Source organism: Mastomys coucha, unplaced genomic scaffold (assembly GCF_008632895.1).
Source record: "Mastomys coucha isolate ucsf_1 unplaced genomic scaffold, UCSF_Mcou_1 pScaffold16, whole genome shotgun sequence".
In the NCBI taxonomy this organism is placed as follows: domain Eukaryota; kingdom Metazoa; phylum Chordata; class Mammalia; order Rodentia; family Muridae; genus Mastomys; species Mastomys coucha.
The window spans coordinates 100,979,488-101,000,955 of NW_022196898.1; the positions used below are offsets into that span (position 1 = coordinate 100,979,488).

At 44.5% G+C, this 21,468-nt stretch overlaps 1 protein-coding gene across 12 annotated transcripts in view; it reads right to left on the reverse strand.

The window, feature by feature from the left end:
- St6galnac3 (ST6 N-acetylgalactosaminide alpha-2,6-sialyltransferase 3) overlaps nt 1-21,468 on the reverse strand; it is a 594,849-nt gene that overhangs the window by 355,618 nt on the left and 217,763 nt on the right. For 8 of the 12 annotated variants that reach the window (XM_031375905.1, XM_031375908.1, XM_031375913.1 and 5 more), the window contains exon 2: nt 12,078-12,195. The exons of the other annotated variants lie outside the window; for them this stretch is intronic. In XM_031375905.1, coding sequence (XP_031231765.1) covers nt 12,078-12,125 — 48 coding nt within the window. In that variant the 5' untranslated portion in view covers nt 12,126-12,195. The remainder of the gene's footprint in view (nt 1-12,077; nt 12,196-21,468) is intronic. 12 annotated transcript variants of the gene reach the window in all.

Sequence of the window (21,468 nt, forward strand, 5' to 3'; positions counted from 1 at the left end):
CCATAACTTCACCCATCTAGACACCCCCCCATCCAGACACCCTCCCCCATAACCTCACCCATCCAGACACCCTCCCCCATAACCCCATTTCTGAGTGAGACATGCAAAGAGGGGTCACTGACCCATTTTATAGAATCATGGGGCTCATACAGAATCAACTGACTAATGACAAAGCTAGGATTTGAGCAGAGCTTGAATATTCATACAACACCATGCACATGACATTAGTAACAGCAGAAACGGCTACAACCAGCCCCATTGCTCATGGGCAGCCTACTCAATATTCAATCTGCGGTCGCCAGAACAGGGATGTAACCAAAGGCCATGGCCCTCACCCCAGACAACAGCAGGTATAGATTTATCTCTCTAAATTGTGCAGCGGGTGGTTTTTTTACCCTAGGAAAGAAAAGCTGAAATCACTATGTAAGGAACACGACCTATTGATCCAAACTGGAAATATGGCGAAGGTGGAGACAGATGAGGGCAGCTGCCTCCAGGACTCCTTTCCTTCAGTGATTCTCCGCTAAGGAAATAAAGACAAAGGAATCTGAAATGGTTTCCAACCTGCTAGTTCACATGAATACATGTGTGGGTGCATGTGTACACGAATGGGTGTTCGTTTGTCACTGTATGTGTGTGAAGGACAGAACACAGCTTCATAAATTAATTCTCTTCTGCCATGTGGGTCCTGGAGATTACATTCAGATAATGAGGCTTGGTGGCAGGTACCTTCACACACTGAGCCACCTCGATAACCTGCTTTCAACTTCTGACCTACAAAGTCTCTCATGTGACACATACTGATGGGGGGGGGGATGGAGACGAGGACAGACGAGGACAGACGAGAAAGGGTAGGACAAAGCAAAAAGGGGGCAGGAAAGCAAGCTGTGCCTCGGGCGGCCCCCAGCAGACAGCTCTCTGGACGCCATGGCTGTGAACTGGTGGGAAGCCTTGGAGAATGCCAAGCGGCTCTTTCCTCAGAGGCTCCTCTTTCCTGTTTCCTCCATCCATCACCATATCACCCCCACCCCGCCCGTGCTCCACAGGCCTGTCTGAATGTGCATGTTGATAGATAGCAAGAGTGCCTTCCAGCAGGTCCCACCCTTGAGGATCACAGATGGTGAGATGGCCTGCAGCCATTCTCTCACTGAGCAGCACTGGGCTCAAGTGTCTAGGCCGCATTCAGCACAATCCTTCCCAGCTGAACTCACATAGGAGACCATTCCGAGCCATGAGCTTCCTCTGGTGCTGCTATCACAGTTCTCCATCACTGCCTGCTTAAGGAAACATTAAATGGATGCCAGGCAGGCCATTGCCTTACATTTCCATCCCCTGCAGAGCTGTGTGGACCAAAATCCAGCCCAGGAGATGGAATAGTACTTATGTGGGCTACCTGCACATCTGGCATGCAAAATCCCCTCCCTGGGGACCAGATGACCTCCTCAGCCAGCAGCAGTGGCAAGAGGAAAGGGACCAGGTAGTTATCAAATGTCTGCTGACTGTGGAGGACGCATGACAGATGCACAGGGTCAGGGTCCTGAATACAGTGTCCTCGGTCACTGTACCATGGCCTTCAAAACTGCTAACCGTTCTCCTCCCCTGAGGGCAGGTGTGAGGGGCAACCCCCTGCTGCAGTGAAACACAGAGGCTCTAAGTCCTGGTTCACCATATACGTTAGCTTTGTGACTACATGTACAATATTTGGCTTTACTAACCCTTGGCTCCCTTTCATTGAAACAGAAGGACACACATGCCTTTAATCCCAGCAGAAGTAGACAGATCTCTGAATTTGAGGCTAGCCCCTTCTACAGAGTGAGTTCTAGGATAGCCAGGGCTAGAAAGAGAAACCCTGTCTTGAAAAACAAAACAAAACAAAATGTCACAACAGAAAAAACAACAGCTACTTTGAAAGGCTGCTGGGCATTAATCAACGCCATACAGGCACAGTGTGGAGACTGCTTATTAAATTTAAACAATTTAAGATTGCATTGTTCTTCTGCTTCTCTCTCTTCCCCTTTCAAATGGGTATGATGGGTACATCAACCCCATCACCCTTTGTCTCAGGGTCCCAACTCCTCAGAAAATAACAGGAATCAGACAGCAAAGGTTTTGATCCCGTAAACACTAATGCCCATGCCTGGCAACGGGACCAAGCGGATGCTGATGAATCCCATCTATAATAACTAACAATACCAAAGCCCGAGTGAGTAGACGTTGACACAGACAGACAGAAACCTCAATACCATAACATTATGGATATGTCCGTCCCTCCAAAAATCTATGAATTTAATGTAATTACATGAAGTGTTAGTATCTTCAAGCCAGTTACAAAGTTATGTACATGAACAAAGAGCCAAAAATGATGACCAGTACATTCTTGAAGAACAACGGAGGCACAGAAGCTAAGGGCCGTGTAAGGATGTCAGAGAGACAATAGGAAGTACCAGAGATATTATTATGTAATGCTGAGGCAATTAATGGTCATAGTAAAATAAATGGAATAGGACCCCTTCCTAAGGGTAAACCAGTTAAACATGTGTACATATGTACATGGTGTATATATATGTGTACACATCTGTGTTAATAAACATACGTGCATGTGTGTCTTTAAGTGGTCTGTCATAGGGGGAGGGCCCTACTGTGTTTTTAGAAATATAGTTGTACATTGTTTCAACATTTTAATGCTTTCCCAGTGATCATTAAAGACATCTCTGTCATCTTCCAACTTTCCATATATGCATGGGTTTTTATGGGTTCTCTGTTGGGTCTCCTCATCTTTGTGTTGGTACCATACCACCAATATATTATTTGTGCACACAAACATACAGCACTTATCATAAACTCCTCTTCTTGGAGATAGGGTCTCAGGCTATCTCACAGACTTCTTGGCCTAGAAGCTACTATGTAGCACAGGCTGGCTTCAAACCCATCCTGTCTCAGTCTTCCAAAGTCTGGAATTACAGTCATGAGTCACCACACCAGAAGAAAATAATTTTGTAATAAAAACCAAAATGCATTTAAGTGTGAGTGAGTAACCACACAGAATCTTGGCAAAGATCTACAATTCAATTAAGAAGAGAAAAACAACCCAAAATCAAAATGAATTAAAGCTAAGAAAAAACAATTCAGAAGGGACGATACAAATATACCATATTCAATGAAACCTTCTCAGATTCATTAATCTGCCATGAATGAAAATTGAAGCATCCAGTTCAATTGCATGCACACCCATTAGTTGACTTCCTAGAACATAAAACCAAGTGTTCACAAAGGTGTGGAATGGGGCCCACACATTTTATTTACACTACCAATGATGCCATTCTATCTTAGAAAATAAGTAGGCATTGTGTGATAACATTTTTTCTGTATTTTTCTTTTTCAGCTATTATAAGGTGATAGGTTTTGTTATGAAATTTTCATATATCTCTCCCTCCCTCATTTACTTTGTTCTGGAAAGATTAGAAACTGTGTGTAGTGCTGCCAAGACTGCTCAGCAGTTAAATGTGCTGTTTGCTTTTCCCGAGGACACAGGTTCTATTTCCAGCACCCACAAAGTAGCTCATAACTGTCACTCTGGTCCATGGGAATCCAATGCCCTCTTCTGGCCCCCTCTGGTGCTGTACTCACATGGTACACAAACATCTATATAGGCAAAATGCCCATAAACATAAAACAATAAACTAAAACTAGAGTTTGTATGACCCCACAGCAATGTAGTTCTTAAACATAAATGCCCTGGGGCTGGAGAAATGGCTCAGCAGTTCTTGCTGTTCTTCCTGAAGACATGTGTTCAATCCCTGGAATACACATGATAGCTCATGGATATCTGCAACTTCTGTCCCAGGGCATCCAGTGCCCTCTTCTGGCTTCTGTATGCACAGGATGTATAGACATACATCAGGCAAAAATACTCATGCACATAAAATTTAAGTAAATATATATGCTTTTGGCTCCTCTTCCATGCACACCTTCAGAGTTATAAGAGCTATTGGCATAAGTTTTCATAGTCGTTCCATATTACAACCAACCTAAAGATCTATCAATGGTAAACAGACAAAGCAATGCTGGATTTACACATGTACTACTACATCATGGTAAAATTGAATAAACAGACTAATCTATCTATGTGTACACATTTCACAAGCCAGGGAACATGAAGAAAGACAGCTACAGAAGGTTGCACAGAGATGATGCATAAATACAAAGTTTGAAATTGTGCAGTTATGGGGGAAACTACTGTTATTCTAATAAAGGAATATAGCAATAAGAGAACACCCAGTGGCACACCGCTATACCCGCAGATGAGCACAGAGACCAACCCCCAGCAGAGACACCTCTTTTTGCAGCAGACGGGAGTTAACATGGAGACCCACAACTGAGCTCTCTACAGCTGTCAGTCCTCTATGGGATGCTTCCCTCTAGCCCTCTTCTCAGAGCTCAAGAGTCTATGGGAAAAAGAATGCAGAAATATTGTAAAAGTCAGAGGTGGTAGATGACTCCCAGAAACTGTGTGTTCCAGACGTAATAGGACCAATGCACATAAGAACTCACAGAGATTGTGGCAGCACACACAAGACCTGAATAGGATCCAAGCCAGATGGGGTCTCAGAGCTGAGAGGGGAAAGTGGACACAGGCTCCCAGCCCTAACTGACAGCTATTTGCAACTGACACCGCCTGACAGAGGGAAAGCCGGGTATCTCCAATGGAGACTCACTGAGCAGATCAACCACACTCCAGGGCAGACACCATGGCCAGGAGTAACTGACCACTACAAAACAAAACTAAACTAAACTAAACAAAAACATCTGACATAGTTTGTTTTGATTTCCATTTTTATGAGTTTTTGTTTTGTTTTGTTTTGTTTTAAGAACGAGACAAGCAGAGAGACAGAGGGAACAAATATAAAGTTGGGGGGCAGGGAAGTAAAGAGAATCTAGGAAGTTGGGAGGGGAAATGCATGATCAAAATACATAAAAACCTTTAAATAAAAATAGTGGAACTCTAAAGTTACTATGTTAACAGAATTCATAGATAATAGGATGAAATTATAAAGTAAGGCAGGATATGGACAAACATAAAAACCCCTCTCTTTGTCAGAATACAGAAAAAGCATAGCCAGAGGCCTGATGGGGTTTCCGAGAGAAATGATCAAACTCTTTTTTGAGCTGGTGGTAGCAGCTTGGATACTATTTTTCACATTTGTTGAATGTTACATTGAATTTTGCACTTTAAGTAATAAATATGTTCTATACACTTATCTACCACCCAAAGCAAAAAATTCCAGGACAGAATCAGAACTGGAAGTCCTAACACAACTTTGATAGGCTTTAGTGGTACAATGAAGGACAATAGGTATTAAAACTTGTTTAACAGAAGTCATTCTGAGAGACAGATTTTTCATATTCTAAAGTAGTTACCCAAATTCATTTGGTCTCTATTCTTTGGGAGGATCCGAGATAGATAGATAGATAGATAGATAGATAGATAGATAGATAGATAGATAGATAGATAGACAGACAGACAGACGATAGACAGACGATAGACAGGCAGTCAAACAGATCGTAGATAGACTGGAAATGTCAGCTATATCCCCTCATAAAGTTAGAGACTTCACCGTCATGAGACAGTCAACAAAACATGGGAACAGATGAGACTGTACAACTGTTGGACAGAGCCAACACCTTGCTCTCACTACCACTCAGATAGATGGAAAATTTCTTCACTGTCTCAAATGCAGAAGTGCTGGAAGCAGGTTTCTTAGAGACAGAAAGAGACATTAATTAAGAGAAAAGTTCAACAGTAGAACTGAGTGCCAGGCATACTCAAAACAAAGGCAGGAAAATAACTCAATGGTAAAACTCAAGAATGGAAAACACACACAAATGTTATCCACCAAGCACCCCAAGGCAGGACATCAGGGTGGATCTTGGCAGGGAGGTGACTGAGAGAAATGAGCAATGAGCAAAGAAGCTGGTGCCTCACTAATAGGAAGAGTCAGTATGCCACAAAAGGCTGGGGTTGAGCTTCCAACCACTTGGGAAGGCTAGAGGCGATAATGAAATAAAAATGTATAGTTCAAAACTATGAAACAGGCTATTTCTCAAGGCTGCAAAACTAATACATAAAGTGCTCACAGAAAGACTTGGATTACATCTCTAGAAAGCACTTTTAAAAGTTGGATGTCTTGGCACCAGCTTGTAACACCAGTTCTGGGGAGATGGAAACATGAGATCCCTAAGGCTCACAGTCCACCCAGCCTTGTAGACTCATCGAGCATCAAGCAAGAGACAAAGAGATGAGACAGACGATATCCAGAGAAATGATACCCAAGGTTGACATCTGACATCCATATACATGCAGACACATACACACTCACAGACATATATGCACACAGGGCTACATCTTGCAAATCTGCACAAACAAACACAAGATTCCAATCTGTTACACAGGAAAAGCTCTACCACTGAATTTTCCAAAGTGGGCTAGTCTATGAAGAAAGCTTTCATGAATACAAAAGTTTAAATACAATATGCTATACTCTGTCCTTATTAATTCATAATATATCTTAGTATATTGAAGCTGCACAATGAATCTTTCCCTTTGAACAAGGAACATTCTAGAAAGAAACACCCATCACAAGCTGAGAAGCTAGGCTTGCCCTCAACTGTATTGTAAAAGCAGTCTCTCTGAAGCATAGTCAGCCTTGAAAGACACCGTCAGCCAATTCCCCTACTCCACACACAGAGCAGAGATATAGGCACTGTGGCTCAGAGCTTGAGCCTTTCTGTCTAGTAATGGTCTTCTGCCAGGTCTAAGTCCCCGAACATGGAGTTTGGCATTCCCTGTTTTAAGAGCTTCTGTCTCCACAGTAGACAACTTGGTGAACTGCTTTACCAGAAACTCAAATCCCTTGGAATTTGTCAGAAAACACCAAGTGCCCTGGAAGAGGACCCTCCCTCACCAACATCTTTTCAAGCACTTGTGTTTGCATTTATCATTTCCTCCCAGAACTGGAAAACAGATGGAGAGGGCTGGGGCTAGCTTTTTAAAAATAATGTCAGAATGCTATGAGAAGGGAATAAGTTCAGGCCAGAGACAGGCTGACATTTTTCTACTGATTGAAGAGGCTCGGGCTGCAGCGATGGCGTTCTCTCATGGCTGTGAATTGCTGACTTGTGAATTCCTGATGGGAAATGATGATAACTGGAGAGGAGGCTGATCAGAGAGGAAGCTGACACAGGGCAAACTGAACTAGCGGAGTGACTGGAGACTGGGCGCACACTGGGACAACTCAGGAAGACGGCCCAGGCTGCTCTGGCCCCTTACCAACAGCTGTCTCAGGGAAGCCTGAGTCCTTGGCACAGTCAATATGTTTGTAATCGGATAAATTGGAAATTTTTTATTTTAAAATTATGAGATGGAATTTTTAATTTAAAATTTTTAAGATGAATTGGAATAAGTTCAGAGCTTAGTATTAGGATATAAAACTTGTGAGTATATGTGTGCACATAATACACACGTGCACACACATATACATACATACAAATCCACAGTTGTACAGATGCATGCATGAACACATAGGTATGTACACACAGAGCATATATGAGCATAATCTGTTTGGAATTTTTCATTAGTCAGAAGTAACAACTTAGCAATATTCCCTAAGTTGACTTCATTAGCCAATAATCAGAAGATATTAAAATATAGGCTATGTCTACTTTGGCTGTTAGGATTTATAACCGGTGTTTTTTCTACTTTTAACTATGTATGTACATGCCAAGATATTTGGGATAATGTGGGCCTTACCTCTAGGCTGTAACCTGTGGCCACTGAACAAATTGGAGAGGACACAGGCAGAGATTTAGCAACAAGCTTCCAAAATGTCTACAAAGCAAAGGTGGCATAGAACATGCACAGGCGACAAAGACGAACCACCAGAGACATCATCTCATTGCGCACAGACGAACCACCAGAGACATCATCTCAGTGCGCACAGACGAACCACCAGAGACATCATCTCAGTGCGCACAGACGAACCACCAGAGACATCATCTCAGTGCGCACAGACGAACCACCAGAGACATCATCTCAGTGCGCACAGACGAACCACCAGAGACATCATCATGCACAGACGAACCACCAGAGACATCATCTCAGTGCGCACAGACGAACCACCAGAGACATCATCTCAGTGTGCACAGCAAAACATCCCTCCACACATTACAACTAGATGCTTAGATTAGTTCCCATGCTTTTTGTTTGTTTGTTTGTTTGTTTGTTGAGACAGGGCTTCTCTGTTTAGCCCTGGCTGTCCTAGAACTCACTCTGTAGACCAGGCTGGCCTCAAACTCAGAAATCCGCCTGCCTCTGCCTCCCAAGTGCTGGGATTAAAGGCGTGCACCACCACTGCCTGGCTGATTATTTCCCATTATTGTCCCTTATGTAAGTTTTGCTCAGATCTTAACATTTAATGCTTTAGAGTTCCCCCCAGATATGATAAAGAGCCTAATGGCTATCAAAACCTCCAGGTTGCTAAGCATGTTTCAATATTGCCTTTCACAATATTGTCAGCACTATGTCATCTAAAGTTTACTCCATGAGTACATAAAAATATGTGATAATCATGCTAGCTGCCAAGAACTAAAAATATATTTAATCTTTAACTTTCCTGTTCTGTTCTGTTACTTATGGCATCAGGGATCTACCACTGAACCGCACTCTCTTCCCATTAACCTTCATCAATTTTGACAAAAAGAAAAAAAAACAGACAAAAAAAACAACCCACCATCATTTCTGTTTGGCTTTTGTTTTCTTTTACTTCTAAGAAATCTTTGCCTTTCCTGGTAAGTTGCTCACTATATTTATGGTTTTATGTTTTATTTCTCTCAGCTCTATGTTCTATTTAATACATATATTCTACACACATGTATGCTGCATACACATGTTACATGTATGTGTATACATGTTGATTAAGGTTAATAAGCCTGTATCCAATTTTTATTGGAAATATTGTTCTGGTTTGTGTGTTAATTTTGCATATAATAAATGTTACCTGAAATTTCCCCTATTTATTTTTTTTTTTTTGCTTTAAACTTTCAAAGTTCTTCCCTGCTCTGAGATCAAATAAATATTCACTAAATTTCCTTTGAGCCTATTTTATAACTATTTCCATTTAAATTCTAATCCATGTAGATTTTTATTTTCGTCAGTGATATGAGATCGAAATAAAGCTTGATGTTCCCCCAGATATCTAATTTTCTCAACACTCCTTTTCCTGGCAATACCTTACTTATCTAATATATTAAATTATTCCATATACCAGGTTCTATTTCATTTTGGGGAGAGGAAAATGCCATCTCTGAGTCTAGCAACACAGCGAAAGTCTTGCCACTGAATGGACCATAAAGAGCAGCGATGGATAGTTGCAAGTGCTCTCTACTCCCCTCACACACACCCTTGCTGTGCCTTGTGAAGACTGAGCCAACCAGCTAGGGCTTAAAGCCAAGCACAGCCCTTGCTTGTTCCTATTTCCTAGACATGTTCTCTGTTTCTCTTCCTTTCACAGCAGTTACCCGGGAAATTGGCAAGGAGGCTGTGCCCCTTCCCACCCTCTTACTGCATGGCAGGGATAGCTGAGGCCTGCAATCTGTGTAGTGGCTGGGAAAACTGAGGCCCACCTGTGGAGCAGCTGGGACACCTGAGTCCAGAGATCTGTGGAGCAGCTGAGGCCCACAATTTTAAGAAGATGGCATCTGATGACAGAAATGAAGAGCAGCAGAATGAACTCCCATGCTGCCCTAGAGTGGACAGGAGAACAGTCTACTTTGCTGATATTCAGTGACACTAAAGTAGGAAAGTTATTCCTGGTTCAAATACAGACATAATGAAAGAACACTGGTTACAAACAAACAAGCCTGGGCTCTTCTCCTACTCCTGAATGACCTTCGAGAAGTCAGTAAACTTCATTCGGGCTCTTGAGCCTCGCATCTGTAAAATCAATGAGCCTGAATATTTAAGAATACATGTTGGAAGTTCTCAGGCCAACTGTGTAGACATAGTCAGTTTGGATTAAGTTGTACTTTAATCTTCCAATGTAACAGGACCATGGATACTGTCCCTTACTGTCTCTTACTGTAGCCATAGCCACCTTCGTTCATCTCACAGCCTCCACGAGTCAAGTGGTTTCTAAAATCTCTCTAAAAGTGCTATACCTAACATCTAACAGCAACTATAGTATTCCTACTTTCAAAATATACTCCAAATGGGCATGCCCACTGCTACCATGATGCTAGGAATGCCCTGAGTGCCCCTGCAGTGAATGCATTAGGGGAACGCTGATCTTCACCCTGCCCTTCGGAGTAGACCATGGTCTCCACCCTGCCCTTCTGCAGCCTTTCCCAGTAGAGGTGGCAGAGATGACTTTTAAAGTCACACATATGGCTGTCACTCAGTGTCACCTCAGAGATACTTGCTGTGACCTCACCATGTTAAACGGCCTTCTCCCACACTACCCTCACACATGCCCAGCTCCATTTCTGGCTGGTGCTGCTCCACCTTCATACCTTGGGTCACATTCTCTTGCCTCATTTTGTTGTGTTATGGTTGGAGGGAAGAGTGTAAGCTCTCACAGGGCAGGCCTTTCTGTCAACCATCTTGAGCACTTACATTGGCTCAGAATAGAGCCTGGAAGACTATACTCCAATGAATAAGCCTGAGACACTATGAATTCGTGAATCACTAGGATCTCTTCCTACAATAACTTCTTTTCAGAAGTGTGTAGGGAGGTTCTGATGCTAAGGTCCTGTTCCCCAACTGGTTCTTGAGCTGTCAGTAAAGAAAGCCTTGGACTAATTGCTGGGTGAAAGGTAGAAGCAGGACTTCCAGGTCCTGGGAGGATGCAGACAGATGCAAGGAAGGAGAACAAAGTTCACTATGCTTAAGAGAGAGGAGAACCAGGCAACCATGTGAGATCTCAAAACAGAATGGCCACACAGGCTGCTCCTACAGGCAGGTGGTCAGGGGAGTTTAACAATTCAGGTTTAGGGCAGGTAGAAAAGACTGAACTAAAAATATCATTAAAAGCATGCTTCTCCAGGCAGGAGAGACTATGGAGCACCCAGCAATTGTGCTAAGAAGGCAAGTGGAAAAGGAACAAACTGTGTGAATGTATCTTCTGTCCAAGGATTCAAGGGAACCCAGGTGGGGGCTGGTAGTACGGTCACTTAAGGTGGGCAGTACATAAAAATACATGCAACAGAAGTAACATCACTTAAACACATGACATTTCAAATGGATATGAGACAACCCTCTATAAGCATCCCACGCCAGCACTCTCCACACCAGCCCAAGGGCTGTAAAACCCTAGGAAGAGTAGAGGAAATGTTCATGTGATAAGCAGAGAGACAGCCCAAAGACACACTTTCCAATAGGAGGGAGGCTGCCTTGCTCTAGGCCTCCGGGAAGACACAAAGGGTCAATCTCTGGGGAAAAAAAATGTGTAGCCAGGCCCCAAATGTAGACTTGGAGGCACTCACATAAAATAGGTCAGAGGTACATGAGTTCGTCTGTGTCCTGTAAGTCCTTCACCCCATGGGGTATTCCTCCAGCCTATTTGCTGAATTCAGGCCCACTAACAAGAAGGTCTTTCATTTCTCAAATTAATGCATTCTCTCAAAGAGAAGAAAAGGTCAAACTCCCCTCAAACCCAGAACTGCTCCAAACAGCTTTTGAATAAATCTCTTTCAAGTGAGGACATATGCTCTGTGCAAAGGCCTCACTGAGACTGGGCATCCTCAGCTACACCTGAGCCCTGGGGCCATCCTCATTCCCTATCGCCTATCCCATATACCTGACTCCCAACCAGTTACCAAGTAAGGGGTGGCTCAGTTCTTAAAGTCAAGGCATGAAGAAAGATGGGACGACCCTGAAAAGGTTAGCTCTTTTCCATTACACTAAATAAATATACCCAATGGTAGGATTTAACACACAGGGAAAGTATAGGTGCGTAATCTCAAAACAAATTAATTTTAATCTCACAAATTCCTTGGCTCTTTGTATGTGAGTGATATTTTCTCACTAGTGATTCTTTGGGGAGTATTGATGTCAACGTCTCCAAATCTCTCATCTAGAAGGATCCAGTCTCAGCACAAGGCTCCTTGGGGAGTGCAGATATGAGTCCAGAAGGACGTTTCTCACTACAGCAGAAAAAGAGAGCACCCATGCTGAATATCAGGCACACAAACATTTTGGTCTGTCCTCCAGAGTGTAGGGGTCAGGGGTTGGAGGAACTCATTAGCAAGACCTAAGAATCTAGAGTGTCTGCACAGTGCATAGACCCCTGATGGCATCTTTAGAAAATCTGCAACTGGGTTTGTTTGTTTTTTTTTTTTTCAACTTGCAGAATCAATTGACAGCTTTTGCTGACTACAAATGGTGGTACTTGGTTAATGACAACATATGTCTGTCCTAATCCTAAGGGAGCCATTTTGGTCAGTCAATTCTGTGATGAGTAGGTGGCTCCCACAAGAAGCCTGAAAGCAGAGGGTGCTAGAGGCACAGAGGCTGATGTGATGAGAGGACCAGCCTGGAGAGGCCACCATGTAAGAGGCATGAGGTGCTGCAGAGATGGCTGGCTAGTGAAGAGCTTGCTTCACAGCACTACCACCCCGGGCTGGTCCAACACCTTTCTTTTTCTTTCTTTCTTTCTTTTTTTCAAAGATGGTTATGGTGGCACCAGGAAGGTGTATTCAAATGGACAACTGGAGTTTTAGTGCGAACCACCTCAGCTTACTTAGCAAACACCAGGCCACTGAGAGCCCGTTTCTAAACAAGAGCAACGACAGTAGCTAGCATCTGAGGAACCATATCTGAGGCAGTCCTCTGGCTTCTACATGCACACTCATATAAGTCTGTCCTCAAATATATGAAAGCTCATATACGCCCAAAGGAAAAAGTATAAACAATGTCTATCTTTTACATATGCACTACATACATACCCATAGCTGCCCATATCTTTAAAATGCGGCATTTGCATACACCTCCAGATTCCTGACTTCTCTTGAAAGATTGGACAACAAAAGCTCCTCATCCCTGAATGGCCCCCAGTGATGTCAGTTGTATTCCCAGGAGCTGGGTGGGTTATTATATTACTTGTCTGGTACATGCAAACATCTGATGTAGGATTATACTCCATGCAAGTCCTAAATGGAATGATGACTCCTAAATGGACTGATGGAAACTTTGAAATGATCTACAGCAAAGAGAAAAGGGAAGGGGAAGAAGATACTGGAAACAGACTCAGGCCCCACGGCCTTCACTGCACGATTATTAATGCTTTGCTGGAGGTGAGCTATAAACTTGGATCTGAGATTCCTCACAGCTGAATGGAGCTTACAATCTTGAGATGAAGCCAGAGTCATATTTCCCTCTCCTTCAGGAAATACAATCTCACTGTAGCAAAGTCATCAAACTGCATAAAAAATTAAATATGAATCAGGGCATACAGAGTGCCTTACACAGGATATTTTACAGAGTAACTGGAGTGGTCCCCAACAATTGGGTCTGGAGAGAGTCCTCAGTGAGCCTCCTGCTCAGGAACAGCTTCCCAACCACAGACAGGACAACTCAGTGGTGCCCATACAAAAGCGAAGGGACCAGAAATCCATCATTCCTGATAATACGAATTTCTAGCCCATCTCGTTTCCTTCCCACTAAGTTAATTTTCTCTTTGCTGTAACCAAATACTTGGCAGAAGAAACTCAAAAAGAAGTGGCTTATTTGGGCTCATGGTTTAAGAAGGCAAGAATCCATTATGGTAGGGAAGGCGTGGCTGACCCTTTGGGGGAGGAGCAAGTATGAGGCAGATATTCTTGGTATCAGACGACGAAACAGAGCATAGGGAACAAAGGGTTTCCTCTTACTCCCTCCTCCCCCACACCCATGGAATGACACTGCCCAGAGTTAGGGCAGGTCTTCCCATCTCTGTAGACTCCTCTCAGGATCCTCTCCTACATGATTCCAGATCAAGTTGACAATGAAGATCAAACATCACACTTCTGGAACTACTTAATTTATTTGGGTTACTCTCAAACTATTCAAAACACTAAGCAAGTTAAAAATAGAAGGCCTGCTGGCGTTATGGGCACAGGGACTTCAGCACTGTGGTGTGCTGGGCACAGGGACTTCTGCATTGAGACTTTGGGATCTAATTTCCTGTTTTCTCCTCAAGACACATCACTCATGTATGGCTGGCTCCAGACTCCAGCAGGCTACTAGGCAGGACTAAAAAGGGAAGGGACCCTCTCATTGTGACATCTGTCCTCCAGCATATTACAGCCCAGTGCAGGATTGCTTTCTCTTGCTCTCTCCTAACTCAGCATCAAATGCCACTGAGCTAAATTCTAGCTGGCACTCAACAATCCCACCTTTATTTCTACATGCCTCTGCTGTGGAGTTTCATGTGGCCTAGGTGAAATTAGTGGCCAAACCCATTTGGCAAAGCAAAACAAATCTTGAATTAACAAATAGTCCCGCTGCTGCTTCATGGTTTATTGGAGAAAAAAAAAAAAAGATAGAGTTTGTGCATTTGCTCAGTTCAATATCTTATGTGTATCAAAACAAGAAACAAAGAGCTGCTCGCGTCAATAATGGAATTTCAAGCAGCCGTGGGGACAGGACTACAATTTTCTCTCCTACATAAATGGAAATCTGCGAGTTCTGTGGGGAATAGACTCTTTCCAGATAAATCAATTAAAAAAATTGTAACACATTTTGGTTGCTGAGTCCGGTGGACGTGAGAATGTCCCATCCTCCGTCTTCTCAGGAACAGAGGGTAGACAGGGAGTCTTTTTCCATGAGCTATTGGCTTCATCTTCATATCAAAGCAGTCATGCCCATTACAGAGTCAGCTGGTATTTCGGTGAGGATACAGTCAGGGGAGGACTTACACAGTATTGGCTGCTTTTGATTCACAAAGAGCTGATCTTAAGGCTGGAGTCTTGGCTGCCAAAAATGCATCTCATTTGCATCTTACACAGGCAGAAAAGCCCTTTCTTAGCCTCTGACCACTCGCAACTTTTACAAGCATTAAGAATTAAGAAAGCAATCCATGTTCTTCAGAAAAAAATATTTTTATTTATTTTTATTTATTTTTGACAAATTGTGCATTGTGGCTCACACCTGTAATGTTAGTATTCATGAGGCTGAGACAGGAGAAATGCCGGGAGGCTATGGTTAGCCTGGCCTATGTTGTCAACTTCAGGCTGGTCTGGCTTTAAGAGTATCCCCCTATCTCCCACCCCCCAAGTACAAAACAGTATTCTTTCACATGTAAAGATTATAAAAGTCAAGTTCTTCAGCCTCTAGCCAATTTTTCCTTCAAAACTGAGACACCTTTGTCGCACCTCCTCCTTCCAAGACTCAGGGATCTTTTCGGGGAAAAAGAGGACAGAAATATGTAAGAGGCAGAAGTAGTGTATTGCTACTTGGAGACTGTCGTCGTCTGGGTAAAGCAGGAAGCCCATGTGGGAGAAGACAGCGTACGCTGGGGTTCAGAGCCCAGGGATCCAGAGAACAAGTCATGGTCAGCTCCTACCTTCTCCCTGCCAGCTCTGCTCACCACCATGTCACCAATAGCCAGGAAACAGCAGCCAGAGAGAAGGAGAACGCAGGGATGGGTAAATGGTCCTACAATGCCCATTTCCCACGGCTACCTATGCGTACTTGATGCAGTAACTCCTGGGTGTTGCCACATCTCCTACGAAATATGCAGAATCCACGAATCTGAAGAACTCTCTAAGCCTCGTTAGCTGAGAATCCAAAACACAAGATTTCCAAGGATCCTCAGCCATCACTGGGCACACTGAAGACTACCTGGGGGTAGCTAGACCTACTTAGCCACAGCCACAGGACAAATGAGAGGTGAACCTAAGAATTAGTACCCACAAGCAGGGCAGGTGACATCCATAGGACACTGAAGGATACTGACAACCAAACTAACTGACACTCCATTTCACTCTGCGCTTCAGATGTGTATATACTCTCGTTTAATCTTTAAAATAACCCACGAGGCAACTAACCTCTTTGTTTTATAGGCAAAGAAACTGGCGAATCCAAGGCCAAACAACCAGTTATCGGTAGAACCAGGATCCTTGTCAATGGGCCTAAATCCCAACCCTGCTCTTTCAAACAGTAATACATCAGCAAATGTTGTCTATAGAACCCTACTAAGTATAATGGCCTGTGTCCCATTTTTAATCTTATCTTGCTTTAATTTTAATTAAAGTATATACTATGATGAGGAACCGAGAGGAGTTCACCTTCCATTTGGTGGTCATTTCTGTTCTTGCAGTGAACTGTCTGGTTTTGTGTGTCAACTTGACACAAGCTGGAGTTATCACAGAGAAAGGAGCCTCCCTTGAGGAAATGCCTCCATGAGATCCAGCTGTAAGGCAATTGGTGATCAAGGGGGAGGGCCCAGCCATTGTGGGTGGTGCCATCCTTGGGCTGGTAGTCCTGGGTTCTATAAAAAAGCAAGCTGAAAAAGCTAGGGGAACAAACCAGTAAGCAGCATCCCTCCATAGCCTCGGCATCAGCTCCTACCTCCAAGTTCCTGACCTATGAGTTCCTGTCCAGACTTCCTTTGGTGATGAACAGCAATGTGGAAGTGTAAGCTAAATAAATCCTTTCCTCACCAACTTGCTTCTTGGTCATGATGTTTTGTGCAGGAATAAAAACCCTGATTAAGACAAGCAGCCTATCAGCATGAGGAAGGCTAGGGGTGGCAGCCTATCAGCATGAGGAAGGCTAGGGGTGGCAGCCTATCAGCATGAGGAGGGATAGGGGTGGCAGCCTATCAGCATGAGGAAGGCTAGGGGTGGAAGCCTATCAGCATGAGGAAGGCTAGGGGTGGCAGCCTATCAGCATGAGGAGGGGTAGGAGTGGCAGCCTATCAGCATGAGGAAGGCTAGGGGTGGCAGCCTATCAGCATGAGGAGGGGTAGGGGAAAGGAAAAGAGAGGGAGGAGGGAAATCAGAAGGATGGAGTTAGTGCAAGTCATACTGGACAGAGAAGTGAGCCATTATGCCTGAATTTTGCAGACTAACTTTGGAAGAGTCAGTACCATTGCATCACATGCTTGAGACATGACAGCCTGCCAGGAGTGCTATCCCACACCCCACAGGGCCACTGCCAAGGGGAATCCCAAAGGGCAAAGCAGTCACAGTCATTCTCAAAATACAGAACTCTTCCCGGACCCATCAAAGCGGCATTCACACCCACCCACAACTTGACTCGGCAAAGCGGCCTAGCGGGTGTATGCTGCCGTTACTCGGGGCCACTCGGCTTTCCACCCCTCCAAGGCAAGGGCCACTGTCAAGTATCTCCTGTGTAAATACTTCTGGAGCAAGATGGCATTGAGTCCTACAGCTGGGTGCTCTTTAGCGAGTCAGTAGCTTCCTCGAGCATTTCAGAAGCCATGGAGATGGGGGCTATTCTTTAAATGCACCCCTCCCTGAGTGAAGGAGGGCTCTTGTCCAGGTAGCATCATCTAGTGGGGTAGCCTTGAGCTGCAAGTCAACATCTACCACAATCGGATGGATGCTTTAGGACCTGCAAGTCAACAATCTACCACAATCGGATGGATGCTTTAGGGCCACAATCGACTGGATGCTTTAGGGCCTGCAAGTCAACAATCTACCACAATCGGATAGATGCTTTAGGACCACAATCGGATGGATGCTTTAGGGCCACAATCGGATGGATGCTTTAGGACCACAATCGACTGGATGCTTTAGGGCCACAATCGGATGGATGCTTTAGGGCCTGCAGAAAGGGCTGCCCCATCTCTCATGCATCATCTTCCACGATATCTACTGTATGTAAACTCAGTACACTTCTATTAAGTCAATAAAATGAGCCTCAAAAGCACAAGCAGTCATTCTAGCAAGGAGCTTGTCTGGCTGAAAGCAGGTTTTGGTTTGGATTCTCAGAGCTCCTGGCGTGTCCCCACCTCTTACTGTGCTGCTCCACTGGAAGCTACCCTATCCATCTCAAAGAATGGATCAGTAAGCCATTCTCGCAAGGCATTTGAGCAACTCACAGAAAGAGACATTTGAAGCGCAAATTATTATTTTTATAGGCATCACAAGAGCGGAGCAGCAGTTACTACAATTACTACTCAGTAAAGAATCTTAAGCGCGCACACAGCAGACATGCCTGGTGAACTCAACGGTTTCCATGGGTCTAAACAGTTTAAACTAATCACAGCAGTATGGTTCCTGAAGCTAATCTGATGGCTATAATATAGAGAGATAGATAGGTTCATTACTACAAAGGACTCCAGAGCAATCCCAGGGGAGAAGAAAGCCACTACTGTTATGCAGATGTTGCTACCTAGAGCTAACCTGACTCCTTCCTGACACCTTGGCTTGGGCAAAGTAATAGGATTTCAGAACTGACTTGCTAAGAGGGTTTCCCATGTGTAAAATGAGGGACCAGCCACTAATCTCTCCAGCCTTAGGAATGCACAATGGCTTTTGTAGTTTGTACAAAATAACAACAGTGAGAGTCATATCCAACTCATACAGCCCACTCTTATCTCTGTGCTTCAGCTATGCCGGTGGCAGTCTCCATACTGAATACAATCTGCCTGCCCATTGGTGGCAGTCTCCATACTGAATATAATCTGCCTGCCCATTGACTCTCACACTCTTATCTCTGTGCTTCAGCTACCCCGTGGCAGTCTCCATACTGGATACAATCTGCCTGCCCATTGGTGGCAGTCTCCATACTGAATACAATCTGCCTGCCCATTGGTGGCAGTCTCCATACTGGATACAATCTGCCTGCCCATTGGTGGCAGTCTCCATACTGGATACAATCTGCCTGCCCATTGACTCAGTGGCTCTTCTTGCTCAAAGTTCTTCCTACCGTAGCCACATATCACTCATTCCCAGATCCCATTTAGCCACAAGAACCAATCAACAGATAAAAGGCACTGGGGAAGAAAAGTGCTTCCCTGGTCCATCAGAAGAATGACCCTGACTTAGATCATGAGCAATGAGTGATTCTAACTCATCAACAGAAATAGCAGCAACTGCCTGGGTCAAACATGGTGTCCAGGTGAGCAAATAGGTTTACCAAGCATTGGCTAAAGGAATTCAACACTAGTGCTGAATTGATGAGTGAAAGGGCTCTGTTACCTTGAAACATCAGGCATTTTGTCACCTTCCCAGAGCTTCAGCGTCATGTACTGTATTAGAATTATGCAGAGGAAAAGAGCCAATACCCATTGATAAAACAGCAACAACAAAATTTAAGATGCAACCGATAAGGTACCCAAAGCAAAGTAAGGATGCATAGATAAGCTGAGATCTAACCAAGCAACACTATATAGCCATGCAAAACTGATAAAAGGGGTGGGGTGGGGCCTGGAAAGATAGCTCAGCTGGGTAAAGCACTTACAGCACAAATGTAAGGACCAGAGTCTGTATTCCCAGAACACACATACATCAGAGTGTGGCAGCAAGTGTCTGTGACCCCAGCACTTCTACAAAGAGACAGGAGGTAGACATAAGAGAAGCCCCAGCTAGCCTGGCATAGATATTAATAAACAATAAAAATTCTTGTATCAATTCAAGGTTGTCCTCACACTGTCACATGCCATGGCACACAGGCACACTTACAGATATGAACATATACACACCTCACACACACACACACACACTCACAGTCACACAAAGATGTAAAAAGCCTTGTGATGTGCAGGGCTATGGAAGCGCACTGGGAGAGCATCTGCCTATTATGAACGAAGCTGTGGGTTCAGCTCCTATCTGAAGAGGTCGGGCAGATGCGTACCTCTGTGCTAGTCAAGGGCACAGGATCATTCCAGAGCTCCACTGTCTATCAAGAAGATAATACATCAGACACACAGAGATGTCCAAGCTATTAGAAAGTGCTCTCCTGACAAACTATGATTAACATGTACGGCGACACCTGGGCACCTGACGTCTTTGCAGCATTTCCCGTCCTAGTTTCATCCTTTTGCCATGATAAAACATTCTGACCAAAAGGGACTAGGGGAAAAAAACCATTTAATCCATTCTATACTTCCGGGTTACTGTCCATCATGGAGGGAAATCTGAGCAGGGCTCTGGGCAAGAACCTGAATCAGAACCAGGGAGGAAGGTTGCTCTGCTGGCTCCATCTCTGGCTTGCCCTCTCACAGGCTCATCCTTAGCTAGCTTTTTGTACAGCTGAGGGCCACCTGCCTGGGAATGGCCCTGCCCGCAGTGGACTACACCCTCCTACCTCAATGAATAATCAAGACAATGCCCCATAAATGTACCTACAGACCAATACGATGCAGGCAATTCTGCAACTGAGGATCCTTCTAAGAGACACTAGGTCGGGTCAAGTTGATACTTCAGTTGATAAATATATTACCAAAAACATCATGTTGTACACATTAATATATATGAATATACATATATACATGTGTGTGTATATATATACATATACGTGTGTGTGTGTGTGTGTATAAAACTTTGTCAATTACAAACCTTTTAAATTAGTCTTTGAATCATGGTCATATCCCTACTGTGTTGCAAAAGAACACACTCACAAGATGTTCACTGCATGCTGTGTACACACATGGTACTCACTGCCTGCTATGCACACCCTCACACGGTGCTCACTGCCTGCTGTGCACATGCTCACACGGTGCTCACTGCATGCTGTGTACACACTCACACGGTGCTCACTGCCTGCTGTGCACACACTCACACGGTACTCACTGCCTGCTGTGCACACACTCACACAGTGCTCACTGCCTGCTGTGCACACGCTCACACGGTGCTCACTGCCTGCTGTGTACACACTCACACGGTACTCACTGCATGCTGTGCACACACTCACACAGTGCTCACTGTATGCTGTGTACACGCTCACACGGTGCTCACTGTATGCTGTGTACACGCTCACACGGTGCTCACTGCACGCTATGCACACACTCACACGGTGCTCACTGTATGCTGTGTACACACTCACATGGTGCTCACTGCATGCTATGCACACGCTCACATGGTGCTCACTGCATGCTGTGTACACACTCACACGGTGCTCACTGCATGCTATGCACACACACGGTGCTCACTGCATGCTGTGTACACACTCACACGGTGCTCACTGCCTGCTGTGTACACGCTCACACGGTGCTCACTGCATGCTGTGCACACACTCACACAGTGCTCACTGCCTGCTATGCACACACTCACACGGTGCTCACTGCCTGCTGTGTACACGCTCACACGGTGCTCACTGCATGCTGTGTACACATTCACACAGTGCTCACTGCATGCTGTGTACACACTCACACGGTGCTCACTGCCTGCTGTGTACACGCTCACATGGTGCTCACTGCCTGCTGTGCACACGCTCACATGGTGCTCACTGCCTGCTGTGCACATGCT